At 39.0% G+C, this 22,954-nt stretch overlaps 1 protein-coding gene across 4 annotated transcripts; it reads left to right on the plus strand.

The window, feature by feature from the left end:
- Positions 1 to 615: 615 nt before the first annotated feature.
- Positions 616 to 21,902, plus strand: ptpreb (protein tyrosine phosphatase receptor type Eb). 4 transcript variants are annotated; one of them, XM_027033217.3, is made up of 21 exons: positions 616 to 742; positions 5,405 to 5,613; positions 13,788 to 13,859; positions 13,973 to 14,069; positions 14,782 to 14,855; positions 15,073 to 15,206; positions 15,316 to 15,406; positions 15,505 to 15,581; positions 15,703 to 15,739; positions 16,145 to 16,242; positions 16,445 to 16,564; positions 16,724 to 16,887; positions 18,073 to 18,208; positions 18,312 to 18,461; positions 18,627 to 18,720; positions 19,089 to 19,165; positions 19,522 to 19,656; positions 19,947 to 20,072; positions 20,576 to 20,727; positions 20,966 to 21,101; positions 21,255 to 21,902. In XM_027033217.3, exons 3-21 carry the CDS (start codon positions 13,793 to 13,795, stop codon positions 21,327 to 21,329), a joined length of 2,040 nt encoding a protein of 679 aa, XP_026889018.2. In that variant the 5' UTR covers positions 616 to 742; positions 5,405 to 5,613; positions 13,788 to 13,792; the 3' UTR covers positions 21,330 to 21,902. The 4 variants fall into 4 exon arrangements, with proteins under 4 accessions (XP_026889018.2, XP_081578074.1, XP_081578075.1 ...); XM_081721948.1 differs by lacking the exon at positions 19,947 to 20,072; XM_081721949.1 differs by lacking the exons at positions 616 to 742; positions 5,405 to 5,613; positions 13,788 to 13,859; positions 13,973 to 14,069 and adding an exon at positions 14,621 to 14,677.
- Positions 21,903 to 22,954: the final 1,052 nt, after the last annotated feature.

The following is a 22,954-nucleotide window of genomic DNA, read 5'->3' on the forward strand; positions in this document are numbered from 1 at the left end:
AGAGAATCCCAAAAACGAAAAACCAGCCTTTATCTTTATCTGAACCTAACTACATTTCTGTGCGGGGAAAAAAAAATGCAAAAAGCGGTATTCAGGGATAATGATGGCTAAGAATGTGACATGCAGAAAGTAGCAGATCACCAGACAACTTTACTGAAAATGTTTGGCATCTCATGTAAGAACTACTGCAAAACGGGATTCAGTAGGACAAGCATGAACTGCTATAGTTAGTGTGCGCTATGGTAAAAAATGAAACTAGATCAAACCAATCAGATCTAAATATTCGCAGACGTTCTCAATATATAGAATCCGGATATTACTACACAGTAAATGTATTTTTAAACGACTTTGTGACAAAAACTACAGCATACAGTTGATGACTGTGTGAAACGTTACGAAGGGAGGAATATGTTTAATGACAAAAATAATTATATTGACTTTTCTGACAGCAGAAACAATCACACTGTCAATATCCCCTTATCTTACAATATTAACATTTTCTCCTCTAAACTGAGGATCCGAGTTATATAGCTGGAGAGGGCGGGGGGGGGGGGGGCATTCCCAGGTAGGACTGGGCGGTGATACTAGCTGTATTACAGAATGACGCACCGCTCGCGACGCATCAAACCCACCGGCGTGTGTAGCAGGAAACGTGGAAAGCAAACATCCTATAAAAGCACCACTTCAGAATACTGGATTTTGTATTTTATTGAGCACTTTTTTCAATGATTGCATCGAAGCGGTAAGGTTGCAATTTAAATTAATAAGACGCGAGCTATTCATTATTGAACGTCTATCCATAACCTAGATGCCCAACGGTGAGGACGCGATTTAGATTGTTCTCCCCACAATAGGCCTCATGACGTTTAACGTTGAATGTAGTAAGCATTGAAATGTCTACAGTATAATAAGGTTACTTGTTAAGCGCATCAATCCCGTATTTCTCCCAGCATAGTGCATTCGCGTTTACGTTAGATGTCAGTAGACTTCTTTAATTTGTCCTCATGTTCTGCATACAGACAGAGGCTCAATATTCCGATAAGTAATGAAAAACGTTTTTGAATACGTGATTACTATGAAAAGGACACCAAAGTTCAGTAGGCTGGATAGAGGCTAATAAATCAGAGACTGTTTCCACACCATAAAATAATACTCTACTCGCATGCCTGCAGGCGTTCACTCTCGCTTCTACATAAAACACTGGCCTGGAAGCAATTGGGCTCAGACAGCTACCTCCGGTCATTGCAGTTTATGTGTACTAGGTACGTCAGGCGAACCTTGTTCACGATGGGAGAGGCATGATGAGACCGAGAAGCGCAGAGTAGGGTTGGCCTCTCTACGTCGTTTATTCAGAAACACAAGAACCTCGAGCGATTTAGTATACACAGCATATATTAGTAATGTCAGGGAGTTGTCACATTTAAAAAGTATATTTATTTATTTCAAATAACGACGTATCGTGTTATCAGTAGTTTGATGTTTCTCCCAACTTTCTCTTGTAGCAGATTTTCAGGGCCGTCTCAACTCGACATTAGATTCGAATGCATATTTAGATTTTCCGGGATTAGAAAAAAAGATTACAAATAAACATTTTTTGTTGTTGTTGTTGTTTAACAAGTGGATATTGCAGATAATAAAGATGTGAGAATGTAAAGAGGAGACATTTTGTGGTGTGACTGAAAATCACACTGGCGTTCATCATCCTACACCATGTCTTCATCTGTCAGTGTACGTTGAACGAGGCCCTCTGCAGCAAAATCACGCTCCTGATACACTTGTAGCCAACAGCTACCACTGTCTTCTTTTTAATTTCTGTCAAACACTCAGATCACAGCAGGGTGTGGCGTATTCGTTAACAGCTGGCCCCATGCCGGCATGTCAAACGCTATTAGCACGTTAGAAACGTGACACATATTTCTTTATCTTTAAGCCTGTTTATGTTGCTTTTAAAGTCTTCTTTGTTAAGGACATGCTTTAGTGAAAATTATTCTTGGTCTGTATAGAGTATATGTTCAACTGTATTATGGAATACGGACTTGTAGGGCTCTTTAGGAAAACCTTATCTCTAGTTAACACTGTGTTGCATCAAACGACTTTACCCCGTGTTTTGTTAATGCATTCTTTCCATTCACAAAACTGTATGATCTTTGCCCCATTCTGAATAACGCTGAATAGAGGTCCTGGAAACTATTTTAATGATTTTATGGAGTTCAGATGCATTTTCATGAAAGCTGTGGATCATGTATGATAACCGCTGTCCAGGGACTTTGTTTCAAGTAGAGAACATGATTTGGAGGATTATGGAATAGAATTCACTTAAAAGGAAATTAAATTCCTAATTTTGGTTTGTAAAGGTAAGAATATTGGTAAACAGTTCAGAACTGAAGAAATGTGAGGCTAGTAAGCAAAATGCTAATGGAAAAAAAAATCCCCACAGTAAATCAAATACAAGGTGTTTTTCCCAAAATTTTTGATTTCCAAGTAAGAGATGTTTGTTGCTCATCTCTACATTCATTTCAGATAGTTGTGGGTAGATGGCCTAGCTAACTGTTGGACTAAGTTTGCTACTTGTACTGAGAGAATAAAGGATATGTTCAGCTGTTCTGATAAGGTCTGCTGAATGTATTATTTGTGATCTTTTTAAAAAGTCTTCCATTAAGGGCAAATTAAGTGTATATATTCCACCCTGCTAGAAGTCATATGTAGAAGTCCAGTGCAAATTGGTTTTACTGCAAACCTTGTAGTTTTTTCACTGACCCAGAAAAAGTTGCATTCATGATTTTAAGACAGTTTGTGATCTCATAAAGGTAGGATTGCCATCCTCTCACACTTCATTAATGCAGCAGTGAGAATCTCAATGCATGTCAGTCCAGATCAGTAAGACTTTCTGCTAATTCACTCCTTCCTTCAGTGCAGTAACAGCTTAGATTATACTAACATTGTACCTTTTATGATATACACTAACATAGATTTGCTTATCTCATGTACATGGCATGCTAGTAGATCATTTTGGAAATTTGATGCTTTCATCTTGGATTTATGGATAATTAAAAGTGAGGGAAGAGAAACATGCACACAGGAAAATGTCACTTATCAGGAAATCTAAAGGAAAGTACTGGCTTCTCTTGCATTTTGACTGAACATGAATAAACAGAGAGAGAGTGAGATTCAACGATATCCTGGATTAGAGTTGAATAATTTGCACAGGTTTTTCTCAGTTAGCGGGACTGAATTATTACACGTAATTCACATTAAAGAGAACTTTCACTTAAATCTCATTTGCATAATGGGAAAGATTATTGTATACAAATATTAAAATACTGTTTAAAGCTACATGGTTACAAGAACAGAAGTGACAAATTTCTTATTTGTGATTTATTAGATTTTTTTTTTTTGAGAACCGGAAAGTCAGTTAAACATTAGAAGCAAACATTTATGCACATGTAAATCAGAATACTGACGTTGCTCTGTGCATCCTGGATCCTGATTTTACCACATTAGGTGGTAGTATTTTGTTATACTTGACTATACAATGAAAATATAGTGTTAAAGACAGTGATGAAAGGGATAAAATAGTGATTCCTCAAACCTTCTTACATTATCAGTGCAAAAGATTTTTTTACTCTTATTTTATTTATTTATTGTGGTAATCAAACACCTGGTAGGAATATATGTATGTGCCTGTGCTTCCAATCACTTTTAGTGTTTTAAGAGTGTGACTGAATAACTCAAAAATTTAACTTACCAACATTTAGTAAATTCAAACAATTTCTGCTTGTTAATAAAGAATGACAAACATACAAAAAAAATGTTATGTCCCTAGACATGTATTTCCTAAATGCATGCATTTGCCAGCAGCTGTGAGACGTATGCAGATGACAAATGTTCATATTTTTCAAACTGACTAACTCAGATTTATGAGTGATTAGAAGCCTCGCAGATCTTACCTCTCATAACTACCGTAGAATGCATTTCCATGATGTACTCTCCAAAGTCTAACTGTATATATAAAGGCTCAGAGTTAGGACTTGATTTGTCTAAGGCAAACTAAATTCACAAATTTCTCAACTGTCCACATTTCTACCATTTGGCAGATGCTCTTATCTAGAGCTACTTACATATTTATGAGTATAACAGTAGGCGTGCACTCCGGGAATTGAACCCATGACCTTGGCATTGCTAGTACCTTGCATGTGCATAGCATCTGCCTGACCTTATGTTTCTTGTCACATAATAATGTAAATATGGTCCAATCTTTGAGCTTGTGACCATGTACTCTCCTATGTTTTTGAGAGCGTCCAGTGCAATGCACTGCACACAATGGCTCAGATCTCACTGACAGATTCTCCCAGTATGATCTTTGTTTGTCTGACCCAGTGAAGTGTTTAATATGACCTGGACTAACAGCCCCAGTTTCAAGTCAAACACACAAAATTAGATCAGAAATATAAACTGAGCAGTGAAAGTAAACTGAATTTAATTTTCAGGACATTGTACATTGAATCTCATTGATTGTTATGAATAGAATGAGAATCCATCTTTGCTAGAATATGTTACTGCATCCTCAAAAGATGATTCTATATGGAAATAAGGGATTCAAGGAAGTATATTATGTACATACAATTTAACCCTTGACCAGAATGCTTATGTCATAAATTATATTATATTTTGCCTCTACAGCACTTTGCCTGCCACACTGATAGTAAAGTGAACCTATGGCCTACTACCCCACATTTTATTCTTTAATATAGAGCATGGGTGTATATATAGCTCAGGTCTGCCTTATGGGACTATGACGCCCTTAAAGGGAGCAGGTTGGTCTTGTGTGGGTTGCAGACATTTAGTTAGATTCAAGTTAGGTTTCAAGTTTCTGTACTTTGTCATATCTGCCAGTGCTGGACTGAAAGGAATTAGTTTCACTGCTCCTGAAAACCTATACAACACTACATATAACATTCATACATTTAAGTGCTGTTTTGAAACCCAGTCCTGCATAAGATGGTTTGTACGGAGCAGTCTAAAAAGGTAGTGGACTGTGTAAGAATGATCAGTATAATTTTGTCACCTTGTTTTCCATTATAATAGTATGTATAGAGGCGAGAGAAGGACGTTCTAAACCAGTGATTTTTTTTGAGGTAGTGTACCTCCATTCTCTAACTCAACAAATATGGAAAAGCTGTTCCACAACAGTTTTATAAGTGTGTACCATAGAAACCCTAGACACACCAAATTTCCTAAGTTATCTTATGATGAAAAGCCTCTAGTTAAGAGAGCAGTATTCTGTCCAATAAAGAGTTGTGCTGATGGTTCTCACTAGGATTTTAAGTCAACCCTCTACATCTCCCTGACATTAATGTTCATGGTAGTTAATATTTAATATTTCTATTTTCCCCTATCTTTCCAGGTGTTACAAGCTGATCTCATATCCAGAGTGAACAGGAAAATGACCTGAGTAACTACATTATCCAGAACTGAGAAGAAGCAGCAACTAGACACATATTATGAATCTAGGAGACCTTTCAGACTAATGCCTGAATATAATTACTGTCCAGGAAGCTGATATGGACTGAGAGGCTGACTCTATAAGTGGCATCCCTGGTTTGGACCACATTTGTGAGTATGCTTGGTCACAAGTGCATGTGCTTGTATGTGTTTATAAGTAAGCTGGTGTCCTGCTGTTGCATCAGATTGCATTTCTTTCATCTCTGTGTTTAAAGCTTCCAGGAAATTTGGTGATGGCAGGATCTTCCACTCTAGGTTATGACCAAGTCAATAAAGCTCATCTCTATTCTCTTCTTTCCTGTTCTAGAGGTTATGCTGAGTTACGTAAAGTAGCAAAAGGTTATGTATAATCACATAATTGTGCTGTGTGCTGGAAATACATCTGAGAAGGCCAGATTGTGGATTCTGCCATTTGGGTTGTTTCCACAGCAGATTCATGCACAGGTGGTATCAGCTAATCATTTGGAATTGATTGCATCTGGAACCAGGAAACTTGGATGTGTATCTATGTCAGTTCCATGACAAGTGTGGAGAAATTCATGCACACTAAATATCATACCTGACTGATGGCTACATTTAATATAGTAGTAGGTTAAGCCCTCATTTAAATCAAAAAGTCTACAAAAAGAGTATCAAAAGTCTCTTTCAAGTAATGGACCATTCCGTGCATCGTTTAAGTTAAGTTGCATCACTACAGTGTTTCCAAGAATCAGCCCACCAAGGCTGATAAATGGAAAGACATTACAAGTAATGACCTTACTAGAGGTTTGAACGTGTGTGTAATATATAAATATATAAATATGAGTGTGTATAAACAAAATATATATCTGTACCACTGGATAGCTGATGAAAAGTGGACTACTGGAACAAATACAAGACCTACACAAGAGTGAAGAACAGAGGACTGTTGGAATGCTGCTAGACAAGCAACTACAGTGTGACGGAATATGCAGAGGATGTGGGACCTGTGGATCCTTCAAAACCCAACATCTACACTAACAATGAAAGAACTAGTAGCTCAGTATTCCAACATCTGCAAGTGTCAACTGCTGTCACAACTAGAGAACAATAAGGTACAACACAAATACTATGGCAAGGAGCAGCCAAGAAAACAGGTCAGAGGGGAGATATCATCATCATCATCATCATCAACATCATCATCAGCTGGCCTGATAGCTGAAGATCATGGCTAAGCTGGACACCAGTTGTAGCAGACTACCAAGACCAAGTGAAGCACCTGAAAGGTCAATGGAAGATATGAATGCAACACTATGGACAATAAATACTGTGACCATCCCTGAGCCCAACCAGCTGATAAATGCCACAGAACAACAGTGATGCTTGAGATGCTTGGCTACAAGATGAACATCAAGTATCCTCTGTGGAGAAGGAGGTTTGAGACCAAGGTAAGGGCAACACAGAGCAATTAGTCAACTGTCAGAACTGAGTACCTGAGAAGTACAAGTTGTCCATACCTGTGACCTTGGAGGCTGAAGAGGCACACAAGAGAAATAGAATCCAGGAGAATAAACAGGATGTTCTCCCATTGTTCACCCTTTTGCCATCTGGAAGAAGGTACCGCAGCATCCAGTCCCGCACCTCCAGACTGTGCAACAGCTTCTTCCCAGAAGCCATTAGACTCCTGAACTCTGGCTAACTCCAATTCCAATTCAGATTCCAAAATCGGCACTTTTATAAGTGCTTATACACAGTCTTGCGCACACACACACACACACACACACACACACACACACACACACACACACACACACACATACATGCATATCTATACACACACTCACACATTGTTTTGCATCGGACTAGTGCTGAAGTCAAACCTCACACAAATAAACTATGCACTCCTGTTGCAGTCTTGCACATTATCCTACTTGCTGCTAGAGTACTGTACTAAACCAGCACTGTACTCTGAACCATTCTGGCTGCTACCAGTGACTGCTATGTTCAGTGTAGCATGTCACTGATTCCTGTGCACAACTCACTTTACATATTCCCAGTACTGTGTACTGCACTAAATAATTGCACTGTCTACTCATTTTGTATTTGTCCTGTTCTGTATTTATTATTGTTTATTTAATGTTTATTTAATGACATTTTTGCACTATATTGGACTGTTTGCACTTGTGTAGCATGTTGTCTGTTGCACTGTTGTTTTGTGTTGCACCATGGTCCTGGAGGAACACTGTCTCGTTTTTGTTGTGTACTTGTATATAGCTGAAATGACAATAAAACCTCTTTGAACTTGAACTTGAACATTCAACAAAGGGTCTCAAGTATGAGGTCCAGGCCTTGACATGGTCTACATGGTCTACATCTCCTGGCTGAAGAAGCTTCCACGAGCACCTGTCAGCACAAATGAACAAATTGCTAATGAATGGTAATGACCAATGGTTAACTGAAGGCTGGACACTCCTGAAGGACCCCCAGAATGGGCAGTTCCATTCCACTACCCACCAGTAACCTGCTTCTGCACAACAGGGAATGTCCTATCAGGCATCATTGTGCCTAAGATGAGTATTCACATGGCTCATATGAGCATGGATCAGAAAGGCCTTGACAAGAACACCAAAGGAACCAAGCACAAGCTACTGGTGGATGAAACAGTCACTCCAGACTGTAAGACCAGGCAGACCAACCTGTGCACTGCCTGGACTGACTACAAGAAAGCCTACGATTCAATGCCCCAAACATGAATTCTGGAATGCATGAGCCTGTATAACATCAACACGACTCTTAAGAGCCTTCCTCAAGAACTTCAGGCCAAAGCATGAGTCAACATCAAGTCCTGAGTGAATGAGGTTAGTCCTGAGAAGTCAGCTGAATGTGAAGAACAAGACCTATGACATTAACAGCTACTCTCTACTAGTCATCAGGTACCATACTGGCATGAAAAGCTGGACCAAAGAGGAGACAGAATCCACTGACATAAAGACAAGAAAATTCCTCACAATGCATGGAGGGTTTCATAACAAATTCAGCACTCTGAGACTGGACACTAAGTGGAATGAGTGGGCAGAGGAATAGTGAGCATTAGTGCCAGTATCCAGGGCGAAACAACCAAGATCCAGGAGTACACCAGGAATATGGCCCCAAGTGATTAAATGCTTAGTGAGTACCTCAGACAGCAGAAACCTGACTAGGAGCTGAAACCATCATGGGAGGATAAACCCTTGCACTGTATGTACTGCTGGCAAGAAGGGGAAGTGTCTGATCTGGAGAAATCCTACCAATGGCTGTAAGAGGCTGGATTGAAAGACAACACAGAGGCACTAATCATGGCATCAAAGGAACAAGCTCTGAATATAAGATCACCAGAGGCTGGGATCTACCACACCATGCTGGACCCCAGATTCAGACTGTGCAAAAATGCCCCTGAGACAATCCAGCACATAACAGTAGTGGGGTGCAAGATGCTAGTAGACAGAACGTACATGGAACACCATAACCAAGTGGCTGGCATACTATACAGAAACATCTGTGCCGAGTACAAGCTGGAAGTTCCAAGGTCAAAGTGGGCTACACCCCCAAATGACCATGCTTAAGGTCCTGTGTGACCTTTAAATGTACTACAGATACAGTCAGCCAAAATGGTAATGGATAATCAACTGGACATAGTAGCAATGGACAAACAGCAGAAGAGGGCTGTATTGATGTATGTAGCAATCTCAAGTGATCACAATATCTGGAACAAAGAACACAAAAAGCTAAAGAAATACCAAGGGCTGAGAGGAACTGGAAGAGACATAGCAGGTGATGGCAACAGTGGTTCCAGTAGTAATTGGAGCACTAGGGGCTGAGACACCCAAGCAAGGAGACTTGCTCCAGCAGATCCCAGGAACAACATCCAAGATCTCCGTCCAGAAGAGTGCAGTCCTGAGAAGAACTGGGATACTATGTAGGACCCTCAAGCTCCTAGGCCTCGGGTAGAGGAACCAAACTTGAAGGAAAAAGACCATCCTTCCACAAAACTATGCCTAAGGTTCATACACACTGTATATCAGTATTGGGACCCCTCTATTATGTATCATTATTATCTGCTTCCTCTGGACATGTTATGAGGCATTATAGTATTGGTTGGTTTCCGTTGTTATGTAGATGACAACCAGCTGTAGATGTGCACTAGAAATTGCCAATAGCTACTCCTCTACCTTCTACTCTTGTCTTTCAGAGATTAAAACATTGGAAGATTCATAACTTCCTGATACTGCACTGTACAGTTCTGGCCAAAAGTTTTGAGACCAACACAAATTTTGGTTTTCACAAAGTTTGGTGCTTCAGTTTTATGGTGGCAATTCATATTAACCCTAGATTGTGAAGAGAGATCAGTTGTTTTGCAATTAATTGCAAAGTCATTCCTTGCAATGAACATGAACTTAATAAAAAATAAATAAATTACTGCATTCCACTGCATTTCAGCCCTGCCACAAAATGGCCTACTAACATCATTTCAGTGTTGTTCTCGTTAGCTTAGGAGAAAGTGTTAATGAGGACAAGGCAGCTGATATCACTGTCATGATTAGAAGAGCAGACTGGTTGCTTTAAAAGGGTGGTGGTGCTTGAAGTTTTCTTTTGTTAACCATGGTTACCTCCAAGGAAACATGTACAGTCATCATTGCATCAAAAGGTGCTTCATACGCAAGGACATTGCTGCTTGTAAGACCGCACCTAAATCAACCATTTATCGAATCAAGAACTTCAAGGAGAGAGGTTCAATTGCGGTGAAGAAGACTTCAGGGCACCCATGAAAGTCAAGCAAGCACCAGGACAGTCTCCTAAAGAGGATGTAGCTTTGGGATCGGGTCACCACCACTGCAGAGCTTGCTCAAGAATGGCAGAAGGCAGGTGTGAGTGCATCTGCACACACAGTGAGGTGAAGGCTTTTGGAGGATGGCTTGGTGTCAAGAAGGGCAGCAAAGAAGCCACTACTCTCCAAGAAAAACATCAAGGACAGACTGACATTCTGCAGGAAGTATAGAGATTAGACTGCAGAGGACTGGAGTAAGGTAATTTTCACTGATGAAGCCCCCTTCAGAGTGTTTGGGACATCTGGACAAATGATTGTTCGGAGAAGTAAAGGTGAGTGCTACCATGAGTCCTGTTTCATGCCAACAGTGAGGCATCCTGAGATCATTCATGTGTGGGGTTGCTTCTCATCCAAAGGAGTGGGTTTGCTCAAAATTTTGCCTAAGAACACTGCCATGAATAAGAAATGGTATCAAAACATCCTCCAAGAACAATTTCTCCCAATGATCCAGGAGCAATGTGGTGATGCACAATGCTTTTTCCAGCATGACGGAACTGTCACAAGGCAAAAGTGATAACCAGGGGGTTCAGTGAACAAAACATTGAAATTTTGGGTCAATGGCCAGGAAACTCTCCAGACCTCAATCCCATTGAAAACCTGTGGTCAATCCACAAAGAGATGGTGGACAAACAAACTCTCAAACAGTGATCAACTCCAAGCATGAATTAGGCAAAAATGGGTTGCCATCAGTCAAGACTTTGCCCAGAAGCTGATATCCCACATGTCGAGGCAAATTGCAGAAGTTTTAAAAAAGAAGGGTCGACACTGTAAATATGAAGTCTTTGCTTAAACTGGATGTATCAGAAAGTTAAAAAACTTACAAAATGCTTATATCTGTACTTCACTATACCATATAAACATCTGACAAAAGGATCTTAAACTGAGGCAGTTAACTTTGTGAAACCCAAAATTTGTTATTCTCAACTTTTGGCCATGACTGTAGTAAGACAGAGGCCCTGTTGATTTGGTTATAAATCTAATATATCAAAATTGCCCAATTTTCATATTTCATTTAGCAACATTACTCTTCCTCACAGTACACAAGGTCCTTTGTGTCATCTTGGCTATTACTCGGTCAATGGAACCTCATTAACTCATAACCCATTCTTTTAATATCAGAAATATTTTAGACGTTGCTCTTTCCTTTAAAAAATTTAATACAGCAGCATTGGTAACATTGAGGTTTGATTACTGTAATAGTTTATTTGCTGTATTCCTAGTGAAATTTCTGAACAGAAATTCAGCTGGTCCAGTATACTGCAGCTTGTATTATTACACAAACACATTACCTCTGTTCTTTTACAATTTTCACTGACTTCCCATAAAACAAAGAATACATTTCAAGATATAGGTCCTAACATTTAAAGCACCTCATGATTTATCTCCACTCTATGCTCCTTCTTGGGTACTCTGCTCTACTGGGCTTTTAGTAAATATGCACCATGATTATGTAACTCTCTTCCTCTAGATGTTTGCATCTTGGACTATTCAAATATTCAAGAAAAAAATTGGTTACCATGACATATCCTTACATATTATTTAACCCCTTCCCACTTCATTTTACGTAATGTCAATATCTGTGAGTAACTGTGGTTATGCCCACTGAGTGGCAGTGTTAGCATTTAGCGTGAATAGTGTGGAAACACAAAAACAATTAAAATGTGAGAGTGGTTGTGCAAGTATTCAAAGCCATGTTTTTACACACCACCAAAAGCTAATTAAAACAGTGGGCCATGTTTGTTTGCAAGGCAAACCCAGTTTAGACAGATAACTGGGTAGATTTGGAAGCATCAGAGGAGGTGGTGTTGTTACCTGCACAATAATGCAGGGAAGGTTATTGAGTGGCCATATTAGGTATGAGCAGAGTAGGCCTAGATAGCTTATATGTTCACAAACAACCAGAATATCCATTGGTGATATCCTCACTTTAATTTCACGAACAAATCCTGCTTTGTAGGATGACCAAATGTCAAGGCTTTTTAGGCTTTACTTATTGCATTTCCCTGGTGTCTAGCAAAGTCAAGTACACGGCTGTAATTATGTGGAAATCCAATTCCTAGCCATGCCAGTCTCCATGAGCTAATGGTTCTTTAGACATTTGGATAGGTTCCAGTCAAGTGCCTTTCATTAAGCAGATAATTCCTTGTTTCATTCTGGGATTTGCATCTCCCCTAAAAATGCAGACCTGTTGCTGAATATTTTGCAGCTCAGTCTGACTGAAAGGGACTTGTTCCATTAGAAAAGATGATACTTTTAATGCATAACCTTTATAGGTTACCTAGCAACATTGCCGCCTCCTCTGTATTTTAGCTTTTATAGACATATGGAATCCACTTTTATAAAGCCATCATTCATATCTTAGCTAAAATACAAAAACAAGTTTTTTTTCCTATTTAATTCTGTTTTGTGAACATTATAGTTTGGATTGAGTTTTTGTATTTTAAAAAATTGTTCCTTTATTTTTCTTTCAATTAATGAGTAAATTGTCACTGTTTGCTTTTGTTTTGTGATTGGTTTTTGTTAACAATAACAACCCTGATACACTGTGGATCCCCCCTTTAGATAAATAGCAAACAAAAATGTTTTCTTCATTGCCAAAAAAGGTTAAATAAAGGCATTAACAAGTCACAGTGTATGGTTTAACCCATCCCCAATGCAACTGCTCCTGTTTTGACCCAACCCTCTACAAAGATGCCAGGAATAACAGGATCATCAGCACCAACACACACCCAAAGGTGCCAGTAATAGAACTGTGTGCTGCGGCTTGATTCTTACTGCTGTAATGAAATAAGAACCCTTTAAGCTAATAAAGGTTAATTCACTTACATTAAATACATACTTGATCAGACTGTGAGTATGCTCCCTTTTGAATTGCTTTCTCCATCCACTCAAAGGCCAGAGGAGCTTTCAAAAAATCTGGGTGATTGTAGCAATGGAAGGACTTTTAGCACATCCAGGACTTGGATGAGATTCCTTTTAATGAAAAACTTCTACACAAACAAACTGCATCCAAAGTATTCACGTGCTTACATGCTTCTAAATATTGAGTACTGCCCCAGTTTCTTTAGCTCCTAGCTACTACTTATAACATCATAGCTTCTACTTATATGTGGAACATCAAGTATGTCTCTGGAGATATTAAATCTCATGAGATAAGCTATGAATAGTTAATTGCATTTAAGGGATAATTTTGGAGAATGGCATATTGTCTTAAACCATGCAATGAATTTCAAAATTTACATTAATCTCTTCTGACTTGTAGACTATATGAGGACTTTGAATCTGTTCATGAATGAAGCCATTAGTTATGTTGAGCACCATTTTTCTCCAATAGTACCCACAGAGATGGTTTCACATATATGCGACTTATTCCATTTTATTAGTTAATAGTTAATATATTGTCTTTAAAATATTTTAAACTTAATTTTCTTCCTTTTCTTATTTTCTTCTTCTTTGCATCTAGTCATAATGGTTCTGTTTCTGGTGGCAACAAACCTTATATCAAATACCTCCTTACATGTGAACAGGACGGCAGGTATGGACTCTACTCCATGTTCTTCATCTGCTGTCCTGCTGCTTGTCCATTTGAAGAGACCAGAGAGTGGAGCTGTGTTAAACATGCCTGGATTTTTCTCACCTTCTCCTCAGAGCCTCCTGCTCCTCAGGGTTCCCATGTGTTGCCCTCCACCCTTGTCATTTCTCTCCTCCTCATCATCTTCATCCTCCTCACAGTCTACCTGCTCAGGTATGTATTTTTTAAACATGTCCACACGCAATCAGTATTCTAGTGGAGTCAGTATTCCAATCCTAAAAGGTGTACACATTTTATGAATTTGGAGAATTTCACAAAAATTCTCTAGATGAAAAAGTGTCAGTCAGACTGAGATATCAGTGGAATGTCTGGCATAATCTCTCTGCTACATGTCAGGTTGGGGGTAAAATACAATTCAAATTCATTCAGTTGAATTTTAGGTCAGTCAGATGACAAGCTAATATTCTTCTTATAATTGATATTAGCCACTACTTTTTGAAAAGCTGTTTTTCCAGTTTTCAATATATGAATTGAACTGAACCAATGGAATTTATCCCATCTTTATTAAACAAGAATTTATATTTTAGGTATTTCATTATGTGCTTCATTTCATATGTCTCTCCAGGACATGTGGAGCAAAATATGCTCTGTTGTGTAGGGGAGGAGATGCATGTATAGCCCTGCCCAGCTAGTTCAACAACTGTTTGCACAATAAAATGTGAAGGCACTTGTGCTAGTTGGTGAAAGAGTCATTATTTCTCAGCTGCTCTGTGGAATCAGAGTGCTAGCCTGTCTCCCATGAGGAAGAATAGCTTTAGATGGTGTGTGTGATTTAAACATTTATCATTTGATTATATGCTCTTTGGTATTTTTACTGTAGTCTTTATATTGTCTGTTGATATTTTAGCATTTTGTTTTATTTTAGGTTCAGACAACAAAGGAAGGATCTTGTTACTTCAGTTGACAAAAAGTTACCTAATGGCTTCTTGGAGGATCAAGGTAGGTGCAGCCTTGAATCTGGAGCAAATTTGCTTTTTTGTTGTTGTTGGTGAATTATTATTATTATTTTTTAAAATATGAAATGCAGTACAAGTTCATCAAACAAGGGATCATATTTCTCCCTATCCATATCCTTCATAAACATATTCAGTAGAAAACTAACGACTATAGCATGTCGAGCAGCCGCATATATCTCTGCTCTGTCTCTCTTTCTTAGAACAGACAGTGGTGCTTCTCCCAAGATCTCCCTCCCCATCAAGGCGCTCTTTTCCAATCCTGCTGGACTCCCTAGAGGAAGAGGTCCGCCTACGTATGGCAGACGATGGCAAGCTGTTTAGAGAGGAGTTTAATGTAGGAGCTTTGCACTCTCTAACACGCTCTCATTTTTTCCTCCCACACATCATTTAACCTCCGCGGCACTCCACTAGCTCACGTTAGCCATATTATGATGTGTCCGCAGTCTTTGCCTTGTGGGTTTGGCCGTGGTACATTTGAGGAAGCAGGCAGGGAAGAGAACAAAGACAAGAACAGATATCCAAACATACTTCCCTGTGAGTAATACATGCACACAGACACAAACTTTTTTACCCACAGTTTGATTATGTTCTATGTAGTGATCGTCATTATATCTGTCTATATTTCTCAATAGATGACCACTCCAGAGTGCTGCTTTCACATATAGATGGCCACATATGCTCAGACTATGTCAATGCTTCATATATAGATGTGAGTACATCCTGTTATTACAGTAGGATTAATAAATAGGAACTAATACAAAAGCTATGTATGTAGCAGAGACTTGGTTTGGTTATTAGATATACTGACTTCTTCAGATATTTTTCTTTAGGGTTACAGAGAAAAGAACAAATTTATTGCTGCTCAAGGTAAGCATGAATGAACTGACCTTTTCCTCAGTGTGTGAAAATGTTCATAGATCACAGCAAATCCATTTGGTAAACGTTTTAACAGGGCTCCCAAATTCATGGTCCAGAGAGCCACAGCACAGGAAAGATTTAGTTCAGCAGGTAATTATCAAGTTAAATTGGGAAACATCAAACTGAATAGTGTAGAACACCCTTGTTAATTGAATTCAAGAGCCTGACATCACTGAGGCAGTAAAGAACAGCAGGTACTAGGGGCCAGCTCTGGACCAGTAAATGCATACAGCATAGCTATTGGTGCACAGTTTTCAGGGATAATGTTTTATAAAGTGGCACCTTTTATGCCCTGAGCTTATGCTTCAAACTTTTTTTTTTCCCCCAAACTTATCTTGCTGTTTGTGTCTACAGGACCAAAACCAGAGACTGTGGCTGATTTCTGGAGAATGGTTTGGGAACAGAAATCTGCCACCATAGTTATGCTGACCAACATACGAGAGAGAAAAGAGGTGATACTCTGTACATTAAAGTCTTACATTATAATCTCTCCCTTTTAAGGATTAGTTTATATTCTCATGCACATATAAAGTTTTAAAATTAAATCTTTAATATAGAGATTCCTTGGGTGTAGACAAGTAACTATGTAAATTAGGTGTGAGTCCCGTTTGTCAGGAGGTCTAATCTTTAACAGTTTTGCGTGACTGTGTCTAGGAAAAATGTTATCAGTACTGGCCGGAGCAGGGCTGCTGGCTATATGGATGCGTGAGGGTGGCAGTAGAGGATGTCACAGTCCTGGTAGACTACACTATCAGAAAGTTCTGCGTGCAGTATGTAAGTGGAAATTTGCAAATAACCATACAAATCTACTGTGTCCCTAGAGACAGTGTGATTTGTTGAGCATAAGCCTTAGCGATTTCAAATCTGACTGGTGTTTATGTATTTAAGCCACATGGTGCCCATGTTGATGCTGATGCTTTCTGTGACTTTTAGCATGGTGCAGAGGGTTGCAGAGCACCAAGGCTGGTCACCCAGCTACACTTCACAAGCTGGCCTGATTTTGGTGTGCCCCTCTCCCCCATTGGAATGCTCAAGTTTCTCAAGAAAGTCAAGAGTGTCAACCCAATGCATGCTGGGCCTATAATAGTTCACTGCAGGTAAGGGTGACTATCAACAATTAAAAAATAATATGTTGTATGCAAGACCTTGCCTGTTTGACGGATACATACTCACTATCTGCCATAGGCTGTATAAAAATATATAGACATCAGGTGACATGCAGTTTGTATTATTTAAATAATCTCAATAAAAAATAATATTACTTTGGAAGTATGCCTGGTAGCCAATCATGTAAGCAATGACTAAAAACCCCTCCTGGGGTGGGGTGTGCCACTGGTATAACCAGTACACTATGCACATATGGAAGAGGGAGAAGGCCAAAGCCAGGTCATCTGCTACTGAGCTATCAGAGGAGCTTTTATTCCTCAGGGGCCTTAGCAGCAAAAGTCTGCTAGTGAAAGAGAAAGGCTGAAATTATTTTTGGGCTAGTACTCAGTCTATTCAAGCATACATTTTCAAATGAGTTCTAACATTGGTATGCACTTTGATTAAATTATTACTGTACAGGAGATGTATTAAATAGAATTCAGTAGCAAATTAACATGCAACTATTACAATTAACATGACGTGTGTAGAGGGTATGCATTCCTTAGGGATAATAATAAAAAAAAAACATCCAAAGTATAACATTTCATAACTTTAAAACTCCAGGTTGCCTTAAGATGAAAGTTGCAGAGTTCGATTGAACATGACTGAACTTACAAAACTGGGACTGTGTACATGTGTTTTCAGCTGTTTAAAGAAGAAAGGGGCCACCATATGGGGCCACTAACACTTGCAGCAGGAACTTGCAACTGAAAGAAGAGACCCTAACAGTGGTGCATTTGGCTGTGTTAGATCCCAGCAGCTGTTTGAGGACACAGACGTTACTGTTCTTGCAGGCAATGGCCAAGAGAACTTAGTAGTTGGCTTTCTAGGCCAAATAGGAGATTTCACTGTTTAGTTATTTCACAGTTACTTACCAGTAATTTTTTAACTCAGAAACATTTCTGAAATTTCATGGAACTTATTTCTATTACTACGTCATGAAAACTAGTCTCAGTTCAAATAGGACAATAGGACATAACTGTCTGTTTTCAGTCCAGCTCCAAGGTGATCTGAGCTATGCAAACTATCACAAACTTAGACTAGAGTATGACTCATTTTATTCTCACAGTACATTCCTCAGTTTCTTCTCTCTCTCACTGCGGTCGGTCGGTCTTTCTGTCTCTCCCTCTTCCTAGTGCTGGTGTTGGAAGGACTGGCACATTTATTGTGATCGATGCCATGATGGATATGATGCATGTGGAGGGCCGAGTGGACGTCTTTGGTTTTGTCTCCAGAATCCGCGGCCAGCGCTGCCAGCTCGTGCAGACGGATGTGAGAATTCCACTCTGGCTTTGCTCTGTCTAGACATCCCTCCCTCTTTCAGTGCTGATGACTTGCTATGAAAAGTCACTCTCTTGTGCCGTTTGTCCCCCAGATGCAGTACTCCTTCATTTATCAAGCTCTGCTGGAACACTATCTATATGGTGACACAGAGCTGGACGTCTCCTCTCTGGAGGGCCACCTGCATCGGATCCACAGCACTCACATCCACATGGATCGAGTGGGACTGGAGGAGGAATTCAGAGTAATTAGCCTCTACTCTCTGATATTTCCTTTGTGTCTATTAGATTGTTCCATCCACTGTAATTGGAGGTAAAATAAAAGGTAATTGGAGGTAATTATAGTGGTTTTTGATGGAAGGCATAGATCATTCTCCTGACCTTCAATTCTGGGGTTATTGTTCCTGCAGAAACTGACTAATGTCCGGATTATGAAGGAGAATATGAGAACTGGAAATCTCCCAGCAAACATGAGGAAGAATAGAGTGTTGCAGATCATTCCATGTAAGAAAATGCCTTATTGTATAACGTCTAAACTACTAGACGAGAAATCCGACTGTGGAAGATTCACTTTCACCCCAAACTGAACACACCCTTTCCAGATGATTAGGATGAATAAAACTAAATGTTATGAGGCAGTGGAACTCCAGGAGCAGGGCTGGACACCCTTGTAACTTCTATGGCCCATGAAACATGTTGTTAACTGCTTTCTCCCTCCTTTTAACTTCCTTTAAAGTTTGAATTTTACTGTTTTTTTTACTGATCAAGTTTTTGAAGTGCAGCAGCTTAAAGATGATGCTAATATAACTGCATTATGCATCCATTCTAAAAGTATGCTGATGAAATCCGATCTCTTGCTTATTTCTTTCCAGATGACTTCAACAGGGTAATACTATCTGTAAAAAGAGGGCAAGAGTTCACAGATTACATAAATGCATCTTTCATAGATGTAAGTATCTTTATGGATGAAACCAATCTATATTACTTGGTGGTGGACTAGGTGTACATTATAGAGCCAACATCTAGATGAGCAAACTAACTGGTTAATTATGAGATGGAAGTACCTTCATAGGAACCTTTATAGGAACTTTGCTTAATAAACCCTTAATTCAGCTTTGTTACATATTTAACATAAAAAGTATATAATTAATGTAATAAATAATGCATACCGATATTTAATGCACAAGCATAGCACTTAACACTTGTTTAATAAACTAAATAAAAGCTTATACAAATGATGTTTTAATAAATAATTGAAATAAGCCAAAAACTCATGCCGTGTGGGTGTTTTTGTCCTGTCCATAGGGTTACAGGCAGAAGGATTACTTCATTGCCACCCAGGGCCCTTTATCTCACACTGTGCAGGACTTCTGGCGCATGGTGTGGGAATGGAAGTGTCACTCCATTGTCATGCTGACTGAGCTGAAGGAGAGGGAGCAGGTGGATAGATTCTATTTCACTAATGGTGCTTGCACCATGGCTTTCCTCTGAGTGTACACCTGAGCACTGGCGTCCCAAGCCACTAGATCCCATCCTGGTTAAACAAACAAATGAGGAAAACATAATCATGACTGTTTTAAAAGATTCATGTTTGTACTAAATAATTTGTATGCAGTCAGTCAACTTAGTGCCTGTATATGGATTAGTGTTCTGTCCCCTACTGTGGGCTCAGACCTAAGTGAACTGTAAAGTGAAAAGTGTCCAAATGGAACCTACTCTTGTAAATCCAGGAGAAATGTGTGCCTTACTGGCCTACAGAGGGCAGCGTTGTGTTTGGTGAGTACAGTGTGGAGCTGAAGAGGGACACTCTGTGCGAGACTTTCAGCCTCCGGGATTTGCTACTCACGTACATGCCGGTGAGTCATCCCTCATCTAGTCTCCAGTTACAGCCTGAAGTGGATCATGGCTGGTACTCAGAGCTGCAGTCTCTCAAAGTGCTCAGAGCTAGAGAGAGGTCTGATGAGGAAGGATGCAAAGAAGTGACTAAAGAAGTGTAAAGCGATGCTTAATGCTCACAAAATAGGATTTCATTTTGCACTTATGACAGGAAAAAAGAGGATTAATCTGTGAGAGGAGAAGAGCAGCAACGTTTGTTGTGGCAAACGTCTGTCCAGTAAAATCTGCAATACTGAAGCACTGCTTAAGCCAACTAAGCAAAAACAAGAACACCTCCAACAATAGCAACAGAAATCCCAACCAAGTTCTCTTAAAACTAAAATTCTTTAAACCTTATGTGTTAAGGCATGTGCCTATAAATGTATAGATACAATATGTGTGTGTATATGTTGTATGATTTAGAATTTATTGTTTGATTTAATTTTTTTTTCTAATTGTGGATCATTGGTGTCTTTATTTTTAGGATAAGCAGAGCCGTGTAGTCAGGCACTTCCACTTCCATGGATGGCCTGAGATCGGTATCCCTTCAGATGGAAAAGGAATGATTGACCTTATTGCTGCAGTGCAGAGACAACAGCAGCAATCTGGCAACCACCCCATAGTGGTACACTGCAGGTACACATGCACATATATGCACACACTCGAAGCAAGAATACACTAGTTACACTGCTGGCTTGGAGTCTGACTTCTGCTTAAGAAAATTTTAAATCAGTTTAAAGCCAGAATGTGAAAAATTGGACAAGCAAACTTTTATTCCATCTGTTTCTGTCTATTCCTCATTCATTCTCATACACACATGCACACACTCAGGGGCAGATTACAGAAATGACTGTTTCTGTGTTGGATCTCTCAGTGCTGGGGCTGGCCGGACCGGAACCTTCATTGCCCTCAGCAACATTCTTGAGCGAGTGAAAGCCGAAGGCTTACTGGACGTGTTCCAGACTGTGAAGAGTTTACGCAACCAGAGACCACACATGGTCCAAACTGTGGTGAGAATCTAATTAACTTCAAGGAGACAGCTCCAATGTTGCTGAATTGTTTTGGAAAGCAGCCAAGTGCATTACCTTTAATGACATGACAATTTTCTGTTTCTTAATAGGTCTTGATATACTTTTATGTAAATCATTGTTTTTCTTTTGCAGGAACAGTATGACTTCTGCTACAAAGTCGTACAAGATTTTGTGGATATCTTCTCAGACTATGCTAACTTCAAATGATGACGAAAGTTTAATTTTGCTTTCATTGCTTCAGGCAACTGCTCCCCCCCCCCCCCCCAGAAGTTGATTATAGTTTCAATTTGAAGATAGTCTTTCTATGGCTTGATGACACTCTATGCACTTGACCCAAACTTCCTCTTGTTAAATATTGATATGAATGCAGTGAGAGGTAAATGTTTTTGTACATAACCAGTTCTAATCCTCTCAGTATGAGGCTTTTGCATTCAGATGCTTGTGTTTTGATCACAATTTAATCAGATTTTGTTTTTTAATACTCTTTGTTAAATATTTAAAATGTTTTATTTATATATTTTGGGGGATGGGTGAGATGTAAACTTTTTAAATGTTCAGTCTATATTTTTTTGTTTTTACATTCTCTACCTATGTCTTAATTTTTAATATTATTTTAAACAGAGTAAGTGTTAAGCATTACAGCTTTGTTTTATCAGTGTATTTTCCCATGCTACTATATAAACTATGCTCCTTTTTAACCAGTATTGACTTAAAGCTAAACAATCATAACACCATAACAACAATGAAACAAGACTTCCACAATAAATGTTTCAATTTAAATTCATATTTGTCATTGTTTAAATACTGCCAGGAAGAGTTAAAGGATGGATAGCTTAAGGGAACTACTTCTGTACAAGCCCTCCTTCTTGAGCTACTTCAGTCATTTTTTTTTTTTTTTTTTTGTCTAATCACAGTCACATAGGATATGACCGAAAATGGTAAATGGTCTTAATAGTTGGGACAGACAGAAATTGTCTAACATGCATTTGCCTTTTTATTAATTTGGGAATATTTAATATAATTTCACTATGGTGGAAACACATTTGGAACAGCCATAGAGAAAAGGAAACATGATACTATTTTGAGACACTTGGTTCAAATGAATTACCTTGATTTTATGTGTAATAAGTTTAGCAGTTTAGTATTCTGGAGTCTAAAGAAACAAAGGAGCTTCAGTTTCATATTGTATTTTGGATGACCTAGAGAGCTTTAGAAGCTCTAGAGACCCCTCCTCCCCATGGAGTAGTAGTCATAGGAATTTATACGTTAGCAGGGTGTGACCATGAAATAGCAGGAGATATGCATTTACAGAAGCACACCAACTGGAGAAGGCACAATAGAGGGAACGTATCATTGTAGAACTGGACAAATGTGAGGAGCTACAGTGCCCGTGCAGGATTGACTACAGAGCAGTTCTAGTAAACTGCAATTTTTATGGCCATGGGTGTAGACGTTATTGTCTGCAGCAGTATTAGTTGCTCCTGAAGATGCTACTGAACTGAATTAAAAAAAAAAAAAATTATCATGAGTGAAAACACAGTATGAATGCACCAACTGTAAGTAATTTTACAATGTAAAAACTATAAATGAAAAACACTGCTTTATGCTCAAGTAGTTCAGAACTGAGATAAAAAAAAATAAAAAACAAAGATGAAGCCAAAGAGCAGAATGTTACTGTTTAATTTGTTTATTTCTTACTGGTCAGGCATGTTCTGTTGAATTGACACTTACAAAATATATATATATTTTCAGTGTTGAACTGGGCTGAACTTATTTGGTCAATTTTCAAAAGTGTCTGCTTTTAGACTTGGTAAATCAACACAAAGACTAAC

The sequence above is a fragment of the Electrophorus electricus genome, chromosome 10, assembly GCF_041902795.1.
Source record: "Electrophorus electricus isolate QZ-2024a chromosome 10, ASM4190279v1, whole genome shotgun sequence".
NCBI classification, from domain to species: Eukaryota; Metazoa; Chordata; class Actinopteri; order Gymnotiformes; family Gymnotidae; genus Electrophorus; species Electrophorus electricus.

Bases quoted from the DNA above. Each gene is read 5' to 3' on its own strand.
- ptpreb (XM_027033217.3), top strand. From the start codon at position 13,793: ATGGTTCTGTTTCTGGTGGCAACAAACCTTATATCAAATACCTCCTTA. The intron at 15,740-16,144 runs GTAAGCATGAAT...TTGTGTCTACAG, and splicing joins CAAATTTATTGCTGCTCAAG to GACCAAAACCAGAGACTGTG. The intron at 20,073-20,575 runs GTGAGTCATCCC...CTTTATTTTTAG, and splicing joins TGCTACTCACGTACATGCCG to GATAAGCAGAGCCGTGTAGT.